This window comes from Anguilla rostrata, chromosome 11, assembly GCF_018555375.3.
Source record: "Anguilla rostrata isolate EN2019 chromosome 11, ASM1855537v3, whole genome shotgun sequence".
NCBI lineage: Eukaryota > Metazoa > Chordata > Actinopteri > Anguilliformes > Anguillidae > Anguilla > Anguilla rostrata.
Window position 1 is genome coordinate 41,054,376 of NC_057943.1, and position 14,677 is coordinate 41,069,052.

The 14,677-nt window shown below is 43.1% G+C and overlaps 1 protein-coding gene and 1 long non-coding RNA gene across 2 annotated transcripts; both read left to right on the forward strand.

Moving 5' to 3' along the window:
• The first annotated feature begins 597 nt into the window (after window positions 1-597).
• pnpla1 (patatin-like phospholipase domain containing 1) lies at window positions 598-11,782 on the forward strand. The gene is made up of 9 exons (XM_064300131.1): window positions 598-1,134; window positions 2,234-2,466; window positions 3,679-3,744; window positions 4,259-4,468; window positions 5,419-5,479; window positions 8,279-8,584; window positions 9,336-9,465; window positions 10,355-10,477; window positions 11,144-11,782. Exons 1-9 carry the CDS (start codon window positions 924-926, stop codon window positions 11,538-11,540), a joined length of 1,737 nt encoding a protein of 578 aa, XP_064156201.1. The 5' UTR covers window positions 598-923; the 3' UTR covers window positions 11,541-11,782.
• A 174-nt stretch (window positions 11,783-11,956) lies between these two features.
• LOC135234965 (uncharacterized) lies at window positions 11,957-14,060 on the forward strand. The gene is made up of 2 exons (XR_010324255.1): window positions 11,957-12,657; window positions 12,748-14,060. It is a non-coding gene; the product is annotated as an uncharacterized LOC135234965 (long non-coding RNA).
• The last annotated feature ends 617 nt before the right edge of the window (window positions 14,061-14,677 follow it).

Here is a 14,677-nt window from a genome sequence, read left to right on the forward strand (position 1 = left end):
TCGGGCTTAAACTTCTAAATATTTCAGCGTATTGCCTTCATCAGTGAAAGTGTGTTGCATTCTGAAGGCAGTCTTTGATACCAAACTGTGGTCCAGTCAGTTTTCCCAGTCGCATTACAACATTCAGCTTTGCAAGAAGTTTACAGTGTCAGATGTCAGTTGGAAAGCCAATGGCTCACCACACATTGCTTTGTTTTTGTGATTTAAATGAAAGCAAATGAATCTCTTCAATTTTTGTCTCTTCATGAAGATCCAATTGATTTAAAATCCACAGTGCATAACAAACTTGCAAACTATTGCTTGGTTGGATCAGGTTAGCTAATTAGCTCATGCTAAGTTTTCTTTTGCGATTGGCATATATTAGCCTGGCTCGCAAACCCTATGTGATACCATGTAAAATTGGTTTAATTTAATAATGTGATTCCCCCTTAATTCCCTAGTTCCATATAATCTACAAAAGGCCATGCAGATTACATTCTCACAGCTCCTAAACTACACAGGAAGCTCAATCCTCCACCCAGCTTTATCCCACATGACCTTATTGACCAGTTAAAATTTTGTATGGTTTTTTCCAGTCACACATACACACACATTTTATGATGAATTGTGACCTCACTCCACGCTCCAGCTAATTTCTGATGGATATAAAAAGGCCTTTCTCTTAAAAGGAAAAAGGCGAGGTGGGACAAGTCCATTTTGCTTTTTCACTGAAGTGGGCTTGCTTACTTATTTGGTTGCGTTACTGATATGCGACTCTGGTAGGGTGGGAAGGAAGTCGTCAGGACTAACCCTTGCAGTGCCTTCCCAGCTTTGACTAGAGGACTACACAATTCCAAAGTAATTTCAAAGAAAATCTATAATCTAAATTGTATTTTTTTATTTAGAGAGAAATTTGTCGGAGAAGCATATCGGATACCGTCATCATGTCTCCGAAGTCGGGGACAGCCGCCCTGGCTGGGAAGGCACCGCTCTCCATGTCCTTCTTGGGGTCTGGGTTTCTCGCGGTTTACCAGCTGGGCGTGGTCCAGTGCCTGCTGGACGTGGCTCCGGGGGTGGTGGAGGGGGCGCCCGAAGTGTTCGGGGCATCAGCTGGCTCCTTGGCTGCGGCAGCCGTCGTTTGCGGGACAAATATGGGTGAGTGCCGCCATCTCATTGGCTAATGAAACCCACGTCCATCTGTAAAACAGATCAATGGTTTGAGTGCTTTTATACAATAAATTGTATGTAATTGTATATAAATTGTAGCTATTGTACAATACATTTGTGCATAACTATTATTAATATTAATAGGAGTTGTTATGTCTACATATGTGTACACACACACACACACACTGTTCCCACCTTGCTTATCAGTTAAATCGATGGTTACTATTTCCATGATTTGTACAACATAATTTTAATATTTTGTATATTTGATCTATAATGACTTGCACAACTATTCATTTGGCATAGTATGTGTATGTTCAGTTCAATATTTACACCATAGAATCAGGTTAATTGCCTTACATAGGGGTAGGGGTTCAACAATGCTTCATCGCGCGTTCGAACCTGTGGCCTATTGTGCTACAAGCCCCAGCCCTTGGCCACTACACTACATGGCCACTTGAGCTGAGCTTGACTGTACATCAAATCAACAGTAAGAGGGTGTACACAGTGCAGACCATACGTCCGTGTTTGGACAGTAATTACATTTTTGCCGTTTTGGCTCTGTACTCCAACACATTGGATTTAAAATGAAAGAAAAAATATGTCATTAAAGTGCAGATGGTCAGCTTTAATTCGAGGGTATGTACGTCCATACCGGGTGATCCGTGCGAGAATCTAATACATAGTCCCTCCATTTTAGGGCACCAAACCTAATTGGACAAATTGACAAAATCTTAAATAAAGTCATCATATTTAGCACTTGGTTGCAAATCCTTTGCATTCGATGATTGCCTGTAGTCTGCGACCCATAGACCCATAGACCCATAGACCCATAGACCCACAGACCCATAGACCCATAGACTCATAGACCCATAGACCCATAGACCCATAGACCCACAGACCCATAGACCCACAGACCCACAGACCCACAGACCCACAGACCCACAGACCCACAGACCCATAGACCCATAGGTGATGCTCAGTCAGGCCTGCCCTGCAGCCGTCTGCAGTCCCTGTTCGTCTCGGTTTCCGTCCGACCCGCGCCGCGTGAGCTTCAGGAGGCGCGGTGCCGTTTTTCCCGGGACAGGTCACGCGCGGGACGAGATGATAAAGTTCGCCCAGGGCCTGCGGAGACGCGCTGGGGGGCCGCTGCACCCCTCCGCCGACGTGTTCCGGGGGATCGAGCGCGTTCTGCGCCGCCTCATCCCGGAGAACGCGCACCTGCGGGCCGGCGGCCGCCTTCACGTCGCCGTGATGCGCGTCCCCGACGGCAAGGCTGTTCTGATCTCTCGCTTCCAGTCCAGGGAAGACCTGATCCAGGTGAACTACTCGTTTATCTGCCTCTCTTCCCACAAACGCTGAGCAATCCAAAGGCCAGTTCAGATCAATAATTCGCAACGAGACTGGATGCAACTTGCAAAATTCCAAGGCGTCTGATTGTAAACGTTCTAAAACTGCACTTGGCGATTTGACAAGGTGGGTCTTTTGAGACCCCAGGCAACGGCTTCAGACGCTCTGCAACTAACCAGTTCACACCGCTGCAGTTTTCTCTGCAACATTCTAAAACTGTTTCGTCTCGTTGTGAATCATTGATCTGAACTGGCATTAACACGTTCACCAAGGTACATTATCAATCGTTCAGTGGATGCACATAATGGTGAATGAACTGAAATCTCAGTACTAATTAGGAGGGTCTGGGGGGGACAGATCTAAGCAAGCAAGCGTGTACTGTACTGCTACCGGGGCCAGCGGCTGCTCCAGCAGTGTTTTGAATGTCAGTGCCGCGGCGGTCCACTAGGGGGCAGGACCGCTCGTCAGCGGTTTCGCATTCGCATCCTCGTCTCGACTGCCTCGCTGACAGATTTGCAAAAGGACGGTGCGTCAACAGCCCATGGCAAAGGCAGGCTGCTTAGTGGTCTCTGTCGTCTGGCTGGATAAGGAGCAGGAGTCTGTAGGAACAGCTGATCCACACGCTCATATTCCCAGACAGAAGAATGTAATGTGCAAGCTTGTCTTCTTTTACCGCGTAATTATTTAAAACATGTATGTACTTTATATGTTGTGAAAATGTTGCCATAGTTGCAGTAGTCAATTAAAATTAATGATGGTGTGTTGATCGCAGTGAATACCTCTGTGTATTTCAATCCCTGCAAAATAGAATAGTAGAATAGATTTCTATTTGCCCCGAGGGGAATTTTTCCTGCACATACAGAAGGTAGGCAATAAAAACAACAATGATGTAATCGAGGCATATCAGTACCATATCAGAACAGTGCAATTACAAGCCTTAACAGTTGAAACACATTATACAAGTAAACACAAGATGTGACAGTTAAAGCACCCTTTATGAATACACACAATAAACATTCCCACAGTCCGGCTGTGCAATGGCCCTCCTCTCCTCATGTTTCGTGTGCTTTGTATGTGGGACGAATGTGAAGGATGTTGAAGGTGCTCAGCTGACTACAGAACTTTCGCTACAAGACCTTAGCATGCCTCATGTCTGACTGAAAACTTTCTGTCCACCGGAAGGCGCTGTTGTGCAGTTGCTTTCTTCCCTTGTACTGTGGATTGACGCCACCCCGTTTCAAGGGAGACGTGAGTATACAAGCATAAGCACTTGTGTTAAATAAAATAATTAAAAAATAAGAACAATAAATAAATAAGAAATAAAAACTGTTAAAAAATATACATGTGTTGGGTTTTATATTATTTTTTAGTTTTATAGGTAAGGTTCCAGATCAGTTTATGTTTAGTTTCAGTTTGCACTTTTTTTTTCATGGCTGTTTTGTTTCAGTTTCAGTTTTTTGGTTCAGATTATAACTTTGTTTTGAGGCTTTGTCACCAGCGTCCCTCAGCAGACTGCACTGTGAACAGTTATAAACTGTCGTTTGTCCCTTACGGAAATGGAATGCCATTTTCTTCCATATAGCATTGACTTTTCTGAAAATATAAAAATAAAAATGTTTCACAATACTATAATGTATTGTGGCATTTATACGTGTTGTGTAGTGTTGCAAAATCTAGACAACACATCTTATTTCGTGATATTTTCAGTGGGTTGCATTTCCGTAAGGGCGGACTCTTAACAGTTTGACGTGTACGCTCGTAGTACTACATGGACGGAGGCTTCACCAGCATCCAGCCCGTGCACAACCGCCACAGAATCCTGTCGGTGTCGCCGTTTGCTGGCGACGTGGACATCTGCCCCCGTGACCCCCCTCAAAGCCACTACGACCTGGTGGTGAGCGGGCTGGCCTTCCAGATGACCACCCCCAACTTCCACCGGATGATAGACGCCCTCTTCCCCCCCGCGGGCTCTGTGAGACCCCGTTTCTCCTCTGTCTGTAAAAGTGGAGCTGTGCCCTAGGGAGCACTGCAGGAGTAACCATGCACAGAGCGTGGTGTAACGGTTAAGGGACGTGAGCTTGTACCTACAGGGGTTGCAGGCTCAATTCCCTGATAAGGCGCTGCTGTTCTACTCTTGAGGAAGTGAAATATCCATCTCAATAAATGGGTAGTATATAAAAAACTGTAAAGTCTAAGTCATTCTACCTAAGAGTGTCAGCTAGGAACAAAATGCATAATAATTCAAATATAATGTCATAATACTGTTATCGTGGCAGAAAATATTATACAAATTTTTAAAGCAAGCACAAACATCATTCATTATTTTATTATTAAATTTATCCTCGTAAAAGTAAATGTTATAAATACTCCTTTCAACAATCACTGTCCAGGCACTCTTCAAGGATGAACCACTTTTTTTTTTAAAAGTGGGAAGTCAACAGTAACAGAGAGATGACCTTGGTTAAAAACTGTTAGAATGAACGGAGTGATTCTTCCAATGCTTAACTCGCTGACAGGAAAGACTGTAGCCACCACACTCTTTATTATGATATTAGAGGTTGTCCAGGGAGTCAGAAAGAGAAACAAATGAGACACACAAAAAATGTGAAAGGAGAATCCAGTGGTGAGTTTCTCTTCATTTCTTATAAGAGCACATTTTATGTTGTGAATACTACTTGTGAAGTGTTTTATTTCTCCTCTTGGTTTGCCAAGCAAACGCTCGACATGAGAACACTTCATCTGAGACTAACAGAAAGGAAATAATGAGTTGTGTGATCAATTATTATACTTTTTTTTACGCTTTAATGCCTTGCAAGTGTTGTTCTGGTCACTGTCTGTTTCCACAGCTACGGTGGGATGCAAATTTATGATTTATTATTTGTTATGCCCTGACTTACGTTAAAAAATGTCATTGCATTTTAGGTTCTTCAGAAGGCTTATGCCAGTGGATACCAGGATGCTCATTTCTTTTTGCAAAGAAGCGGTAAGAATATTTCAGAATCCTCAAACCCCCTGTGTCATGGTTGTGGTTGTTTGCTACCACTGCAGTCGCTGCAGTACGTGGTGCATAGCACTGCTGCATCGCTATTAGCCAGCGGCAGCTAGCTGAGAACAGCTGAATCCTCAGCAATCCACCGAATTCACCTGCTGAGTGGGAAGTGGTTTTGTACGATTTTGTTATTCACCGTTCATGACAAAGGTCAAATAAGTATGTCACGGTGCTCTTACTTGAATACACCCACTTGTTTGGCTTTGTCAAATCTTAAAGCTTAACGCATTTTATTTATTTATTTTTTTTCCCTAGAATGTAATTATTTTTGTAGGATGGGGTTAAAATGGGGTAGATGAATCCAAATGTAAGACGAGAACTTTGGCTTATTGCAGGGGAATGAGCTCTGTTGGTGATTGTTTACAGTGGAAGATATGCCAGGGTAACCGTTCTTGAGCAGAGCGTAGAAATACTTGGCTGGTACACCGTCTGCTCCAGTGGCGCCAGCGCGTCACCGGGGAGCATCGGCCGTCGACTTCTGGACTGGCTTCACACGAGGGCGCCTCACACGCAGCCTGAAGGACGCGCGCGGTTAGCAGTGCGTGTGGAGCTGACCCGCTGCGTTACAGTGTGGTGGCAGCGTGTCCGGAGTGCGCTCTATCCGCTCTCTGATCCATTCATCATGCAAATTAGAGGAGAGCGCTCTTATCGGATATGGTCATTGGCCACGGAACTGGCCACAGACCAGGCTCCACGTGAATATTAGAACTATTTCAGTGTTATTATGTCCCTCAACATGGGTCATCTGAGGCTTAGCTATAATTTATATTATCACTCTTAATTTATAAATAATATTTCTGATGATGAACAGAGGGTGAACATTGGAGCTATGGCGTGTACAGTATTATCTTTGCAAAAATGTTTTCATTGTAAAAAGCGAAGTTACTAATGTTGTATCGTTCGCGAACGATTCGCTCAAAAGAATGAATCTTTTTGGTGAATAAACTGAACTGAATCACGTCCTGAAAGGATCCGTTCATTTCTCAGTCAGTTCAGTTGAGCTCCCAGTCAGTTGCGAGCGAACGTGATTCGTTCGCAGGGATACACTGAACGGTGCATGTTCAGTGATTCGTTCACTGAACGTACACAGTGATCGTGAGCCCTGAGTGACGGACAGTCGCTGAGTCACTCAAGCCCGCCCCTCTCCCTCTCCCTCCTCTCATGTCTTGAGATCTTGATGTAGGACGTAGTACCAAATATTTTATTTAATAATTAGGTGTCGCGAAAATATACATGTTGTATATAATAGGGTAGGACTTTGTTATGGCAGCTTTCAGTTTGTAAACGGTATCTTTATCCAATTAAATTCTCAGCTCACTGGCTTATCCTTCACGAACGACCGTTCTCAGTTCACTAGTTAGCGAGCTGAACTGAACGTTCGTCCGTGTTTCAGTTCAGTGAGTGGGACTATGCAGTCGGAGCTCCGGTCAAGCACTGAACGATTCAGTGAACGAATCTTTTGAACAAATCTTTTTAATGAACTGATTCTAATGATTCAGTACACTGAAAAGAACTGCTTTGCCCATCACTAGAAGTTACTCACATACTCGACATATACACTATACAGTGAATATGTAAAAAAAAACACAACAATTAGAAGTTATACCTAAACCAATACCTTCACCAATATGTTCTAAGAAATCTAAACCATGTCCCAAAAAATGCTACCTATGTTTTCCTATAATTGTTCAAGGTACTTTCGATAAATGTCCTTAATCTAACTGGCTTTCAAACCCATATAAAGGCGCCAAAATTGTATGGACTTTAGCAAGCACGCTAACTATCTACAGGTAGAACAGCAGTGTAGATAGCCATTTGCTTGGTAAGGAAGAAACATCCGCTTAGCTAATACAGCTCCCTAGTCGTTTAGCTAGCGAAAAGAGTATGCCAGCTTGCAAAATAATTCATATAGTGTGTTTCTGGACAGTGCTTGTCTTGTATCTGTAGCTACTTAGCATGGTGGTTTACGTTAGCATACTAGCTAAAGTCCATAGCCTACAGATTGTGCTGTATTTATACAGGTTTGAAAGCTTTTGATTACAGGATCAGTGGCATCCCTCCCATTGTCCTCTAATAAACACTATTAATACAAGAGCAGACACTGCTACCCTGTCATGACTGTGGCCAACAGCTGTCCTCTTTATGTACTGTGCCCACCAAAAATAGCTGCACTTGGCAGCATGTCAGTGTGGCCTGCACAAACATTGTGTGCCCGGGCTGTTTCTCTGACCTTCCATACCCAGAAGGCCCTTTAACAAGGCCCCCTTCCTGTAGACAGAGCGATTGCTTTAACGGCACTGGCTTCCTCCCACACTCACACCTCCGTCTGGGTCTCTACCCGTGGGAGAAAAGTGGAACACAAAAAGATGACAGGCAAGTTGCACTCTCTGTCCTGAAACTGAATGCAAACCTTTGAGTGTATTTTTTAAAATTTTGACCGCATTTTATAACGTAGTGCTTTGAAGGGTTTGTGAAGGGTTAAAAGTTCCAGGATTTCTGGTTTCTCAGCATAATCACTGCTTTTCAAGAAAGGCACTCCAGAGTGTGCTGATTGTAATGTCTCTGGTCTTCTGATTTACCATCATAATACTAAAGTACAGTTCACATTGTCTTCAAACTGGATACACATTAGCCAAATACACTGAGCTGAACTTTACATTGAGACCAGTCACTTTAGTCTCCGGTAATCGATGGATAATGGCAGAACTGTGTTTTGGGGTGTGATGTTTTTAGATCTCATAGAGTACCAGCCCTCTGTGATGAACGGCCTGGCCCCATCCTCTAAAGCGTGTTCTGGGAGAGTTGTGGAATCTCATATGCTCCAAGAGGAAGAAGAGACGGAAAGAGAAGAGAAAGAAGAGGAGAATAATGGAGTGGAGGAGGAGGAGGAGGAGGAGGAGAGGGAGGTCCCGACCGCAGTCCCGCAGAAGAAGGCGGGGATTTCGGGGTGTTGCTCCCCGAGTCCGGAGAGCTCGGGCTGGAGTCTGAGCTCCCTGGAGCAGGCCCTGTACCTGAGTCTACCAGGCTGGGTACAGACAGGTATGCGCTCACGTCTCCCCCCCCCCCCCACAGCACCCCTGCGTGGGCCAGAGTCCCCCCCCTCACAGCACCCCCACTGGGCCAGAGTCCCCTCCCCTCACAGCACAGCACCCCAGCGTGGGCCAGAGCCCCCCCCCCTCCACAGCACCCCTGCGTGGGCCAGAGTCCCCCCCCCCTCACAGCACCCTGCGTGGGCCAGAGCCCCCCCCCTTTCCCCAGTCACGGCCCCCTCCTCCCTTCACTTATCAGCTCAGCAACTCAAGGCCTCAAAGTTGCGGTCAACTGGCAGTTTGATTCAAATAATTGATTAGAGCCCCCCCCCCCCCCCCACACACCCCAGCACAAACACACCCCCACATTATGGATTGAAGCTGAAATTGATGCTGCTCTACGCATCTTAATGTGTTAGTGTTTCTCTTATCTTTGAAAAGCAAATTTAAAAAATAATTATTTAGTCATTTTGGTCAGTTGTTTGCTGTAGAAGTGACTGAATTTCTGGATGTAATGTACTCATGAAGACTAAAAATCAGAATTTAAAGTACAAATTTTTTTTTTTCACGACAAAAGTACTTGGATGGCAAATTTCACAGTTGGTAGGAGCCATTTTCCTATTTATATTGGTCTGTGTTTTGTCTCTGAGGCATTTGTCTTTATCTCATTCTCAGGCTGTACAGTATGTTCTTCCTCTGCAGTAGACAGGAACTCACTGCACGTGCTTAATGACATTTGGTGACTGTGTTTCTTGTTTTAGCCCTGCTATGCAACCTCATGGCCCAAATCGGACTGCTGGGTTTCCACGACACCTTCCAAGCACATCTGATATCGTATCTACTCTTGCCCTACACACTGCCTGCTTGCATCTTCTTTCACTTCACCTGCAGGTAATGCACCTATTCAGCTTTTGCCGCTCCTCCAACAGGCAGCACCACAACTTCACACCTGTACCTGTAACATTCTGTGAGGTGGACAGAAAGCAGCAAAGGATAGCTGTGAAGAATGGGAGACAAGAGCAGGACTTTCGTGTAGAGTTGCCAAAGAGCAACCCAGAAGCGTCTCTTTCAAAACCTGTTCAGATATTTGATGCTACAGTATTGTGAAAGACCTGACCCTGAAAAGCGAACGCACTCTGACTAATCCCTATTTAAAATGCATGAACCTCAGTGAACTCCTGCCTGTCTCCTTTTTCTGGGCCTGAAGAGCTTACGCTTCATAGGTGTGAACTTTCTCTGTGAGTTCTGTTTGACATCTCTGTACCTGCACACGATTTTGCTTTGGTGTTGGGATGCGTCCGTATGACACTGTGCACGCGCGTGTGTGTGTGTCTGTGTTGTGCGTGTGTGTGTGTGTATATGTGTGTGTTTATCTGTGTTTGTGTGTGTGTTTATCTGTGTGTGTGTGTATGTGTGTGTGTGTTTATCTGTGTTTGTGTGTGTGTGTATATGTGTGTGTTTGTCTGTGTGTGTGTGTGTGTTTATCTGTGTTTGTGTGTGTGTGTATCTGTGTTTATCTGTGTTTGTGTGTGTGTGTGTGTATCTGTGTTTATCTGTGTTTGTGTGTGTGTATCTGTGTGTGCGTGTGTGTGTGCATGTGTCTGTGTGTGTGCGTGTGGGTGTATCTGTGTGTGTGTGTGTGTGTGTATGTGTGTGCGTGTGTGTGTGCGTGTGTCTGTGTGTGTGCGTGTCTGTGTGTCTGTGTGTGTGCGTGTGGGTGTATCTGTGTGTGTGTGTGTGTGTGTATGTGTGTGCGTGTGTGTGTATGTGTTCTCCGCAGGCTGCTGCTCTGGCTAAGGCGCGTCCCAGAGGATGTGTTCTGGCTGTGGCAGGACACAAAGCAGATTGTGCTGTTTTTCATCAGAACCACTGTGTCCAGCCTGAAGAAGAACCTGGAAGACAGGTGAGTGCTTTCAGAGGGATGTGCCTGTCTGTCTTCCTGACTGTGACCTGTGGTTATCACTTCACCAAGTGTTTTAACCTGAGCCACCAACTAACAGCTCCTTCCTCTGTTCATGTTTTATAAACCATACAGCAAAACTCTGATTCATTGCTCTGAAAGACAAAACACTGGTTCATTACTCTGGAAGACAAAACACTGATTCATTACTCTAAAAGACAAAACACTGATTCATTACTCTGAAAGACAAAACACTGATTCATTACTCCGAAAGACAAAACACCGATTCATTACTCTGAAAGACAAAACACCGATTCATTACTCATTATTCACAAAGACGTGTTACCAGAGGTGGACCACAGCAGTGAAGACAAATTGGAATGACCAGGGGAACATTGTATTAATATTATTTAATTTATTAAATTATTTAAAAATGTAGAAATATATATATATATATATATATATATAAAACACATACAAAAATATTATAATTCATCACATAAAATTGCAGTGTAAAGTTTTTGGCTGCGCATTTCAGTTAGTAATACCTGTAGGAGGGGTTTTCGCCCAAGGAATGAAAAGCATTTCTGCTGAGTACCTGACACATTTGGAATATGCTGTGTGCTGTGCCCCGGCTCTGCCCCCCTCCCCCCCGGTCACCTGTGCCAGGTACCTTCCCCCCGTTCGCCTGACCCCCGTGCTGGAGTTCCTGTCGGAGGGCGAGGTTTCCCCGAAGATGGCCCGTGTAAGGCGGCGTTCCACCCTGAGGGTGCAGCTCTCCGGCGTGGGCTCCTCCGAATCCCGCTCCCGCCCCTGCCCTGAAGCCCTGGGCTTCTCCTTCCAGCTGGACCTGGGGGTGGAGGTGGACAGCCAGCCCGACGTCCCCGCCCTCCCCCCCTGCCAGCAGCCACCGCCCCTGGGGTCCCCCCCCAGCTCCGAGGGAGAGGACGAGCCCGCCCCCACCCTCTCCACGTCCCAGGTATCCCCTGGGGGAGGAGGGGAAGGAGAAGGAGAAACCAGCATCCTGCAGCTGTCCAAGGACTATATGGAACAGCAAATTACCTGAAGTTCCCTCTAGGGAAAATATGAAGATTTTCTGTTCTATTCATTCCACTTCTGAACTAGCCTGTGATTGAAAGGCTGTCTGATATATTCCAGATCGGGGCAGTTTGTGGGGTGGCAGTGTACCCAAAAAAATAAGAAACAAATCGGTGGACAGTGGCTGCACGCAATGCTATTAAGAACGGTAGGACAAACTAATTAAGTTGAAGATGTCACATATACTTAATTGCATGCAACATGTCAATATATGTAATTGGGATGCAACACTAGCTTAGACTACTAAATATGTACCATAGATTTTGTTAGGTATAGTTGCTACTACTTAGCTAGCCAAGTTGTACCAGTGTGTAGTTCTATTTCATAAAATCAAGTAGCTCAATTTAGGGTAGCTGTATCGCTAAGAAATCTTAGACACATCATTTGTGAACAGAAAATCCCAGTTTAGATTTAAAACACCATTGTCCATCGGATATTGAAAGCAAAACCTAAAATGGACCAGATCGTGTCACCACCATGATTGCCCTGCGCCAATTGCATTGGCAAGGTGTGTTATTATCGCATAAAAATATAAGACAAATTGTATAGTAACCTGTCTGACAGCAGAGTAAAATCATTACACCAATATCACATGTTGATAAAATCCCAGCTTTCAGATTCACACCATTATCAGTTGGATATTTAAAGCAAAATTCCCTGCCTAAAATGGACCTGATTTATCATGTGACCACAACTGTGACCCATATAAAATGCAAATTATTGTGTTGCTATCACGTAATATTGGACATTTACGTGACCATCCATACCAATGAATGGACATGCTTAATATAACGAAGTTCTCAACAGCAGCAAATTTCACATTTCACGTCAATCAAGCGTACCTGCCTATCAGACAGAAGCCATAGGGAAATGGGCAAATGGGAAGAATTAGACACATTTTTTAAAATCTGTGATCGCTTCTGTGATCGCCCGGTCGATCATGATCGACGTATAGGGTACCCCTGGTGTAGAGTAAGAAAAAAAAAAGACATTTTAGTTAAACAGTATTTGTGTAAAGTGAGAGAAAAAAAAAACATTTTTAATGAAACAGTATTTGTGTAGGGTGAGAAAAAAAAACATTTTTAGTTGAACAGTATTTGTGTAAGGTGAGAAAAAAAAATCACTTTCAGTTAAAAAGTGTTTGTGTAGGGTAAGAAGAAAAAAAACATTTTTAGTTAAACAGTATTTGTGTAGGGTGAGGAAAAACATTTTTAGTTAAACAGTATTTGTGTAGGGTGAGAAAAACTTTTTTCAGTCAAACAGTGTTTGTGTAGGGTGAGAATTTTTTTTTTTCTTAAACAGTATTTGTGTTGAGTGAGAGAAAAGCATTTTTAGTTAAACAGTATTTGTGTAGATTGAGAAAAAAAAACATTTAGTTAAAGAGTATTTGTGTAGGGTGAGGGGAAAAAAAAACATTTTTAGTTAAACAGTATTTGTATAGAGTGAGAAATAACTTTTCTTTTACTGGATTTTACAGCAGGACAGTGCTTCCACTGTGATATTTTTCCACCCAGTATCTTGAACAAGATCCTGTTCACATTATAACGACATACTAACATCTCTCATTAAAATGTGACAAAGGATCCAGTTATGATGATAAACTTTCATATCTCATTATAGTGAGATACTTTTTTTTATCTTGTAATAACAAGAGAACATTGCCTATTGAAAGTGATGCACAGAATTTGTTCAGTAAAGGCCCTTAAATCAGAGAATCACTTTAATAATGACTCAGTGAGATTCTACTATCCTTGAGCACTTTAGATTGAACTGTGATAAGTATGTGAACACTAGGAAGAATTCTGAAATGCATGGGCCTGTACAGAAATAATCAGTCTGATCCTTTTCAGGTGGCTTCTCATTGGTCAGCTTGAGGGGCTTGGTTGGCTGCATGGCATTGGAGCGTTCGCGGAGTTTTCTGCTGTTCTCGCTATATCGAGATGTGTTCTTGTTATAAAAAAATATTCAAGTTTCTCGCTTTGATGAGAAACATTTTTTTCTTATTATAACGAGATATTCAGGTTTCTCATTATATAAGTAGGAAAAATTCTAATTATGAGACACTGAGCAGAAAAATAGTTTCTCGGTGTGGCACTGCTATTGTAATTCATTAAAAAAAAAAAAACGCAATAGAAAATGATAACTAAATGTAAAAATGTAAAATGTACATTGGAACTATAAAATTCTATGTACTCTGTAATAATGGTGAAATCCCCCATCTCCCTATTTTCAGCATATTGCTTCTTTTTGTTTCAAATAAATGACATTATTATACAAGCGTGACTTGCTAGATATTACTGTAATAAAAAAACAAGAACATTTTTCTGTGCAGATGTTATCCTCCTTATGGTGTTATATGCTGCTAAATGTCAGTGTGCATCCTTGCTGATGTGTTATAAATTAGTATGTTTTTATTTAAAATAAAAAGTCTTCTAAAGTAGGCCTGCTACAGTGATGAACATTTTCATATTAAATATGACTAACCAATCGCAGTAGTAGAGTCTTCATTTATCAGGAGTTTGAGAATTTTACATTAGGATGCATTATTCACTCTGTTTGCAGTTTCATCTGTCATCCATCAGGCTGTGATGGCACCGAGTCTCACATCGATGTGATGTTCTGCAGTTATTATATTGCCTTTAGCTTTTTCACATTTCATATACATTTCAATTTGTAATCACTCGCATTAACTTCAGTAATATAGGCAAATTCTCAGGAGCTTTATGCCAAATTCAATGAGTTTAAGTTGCATGTTTCTCCAGGTAGTTCAACAAGAGAGGGTTATCTTAAATTTAAATACGTATGTATGTTTCATCCTACAGCGATCGTTGCCTTGCTGTAGGATGGAACAGTGTCCAATACGTTTGGAGGCATTTGCTTTAATTTGAGCAGATAGGATGCTTCTCTGCACTTTTCATTGTAATGCTGCTATCAGCATTTACATCATCACTGAAGTGAGCCAGTACCTGTGGCAGCCATACATGCCCAAACCATAACACCCCCACAGATGGGGAGGGGTGTGCTTTGGATCTTGGACATCCTTTTGGACTCCACACTTTGCTCTTGCCACCACTCTGATACAAGTGAATCATTGTCTTGTCTGTC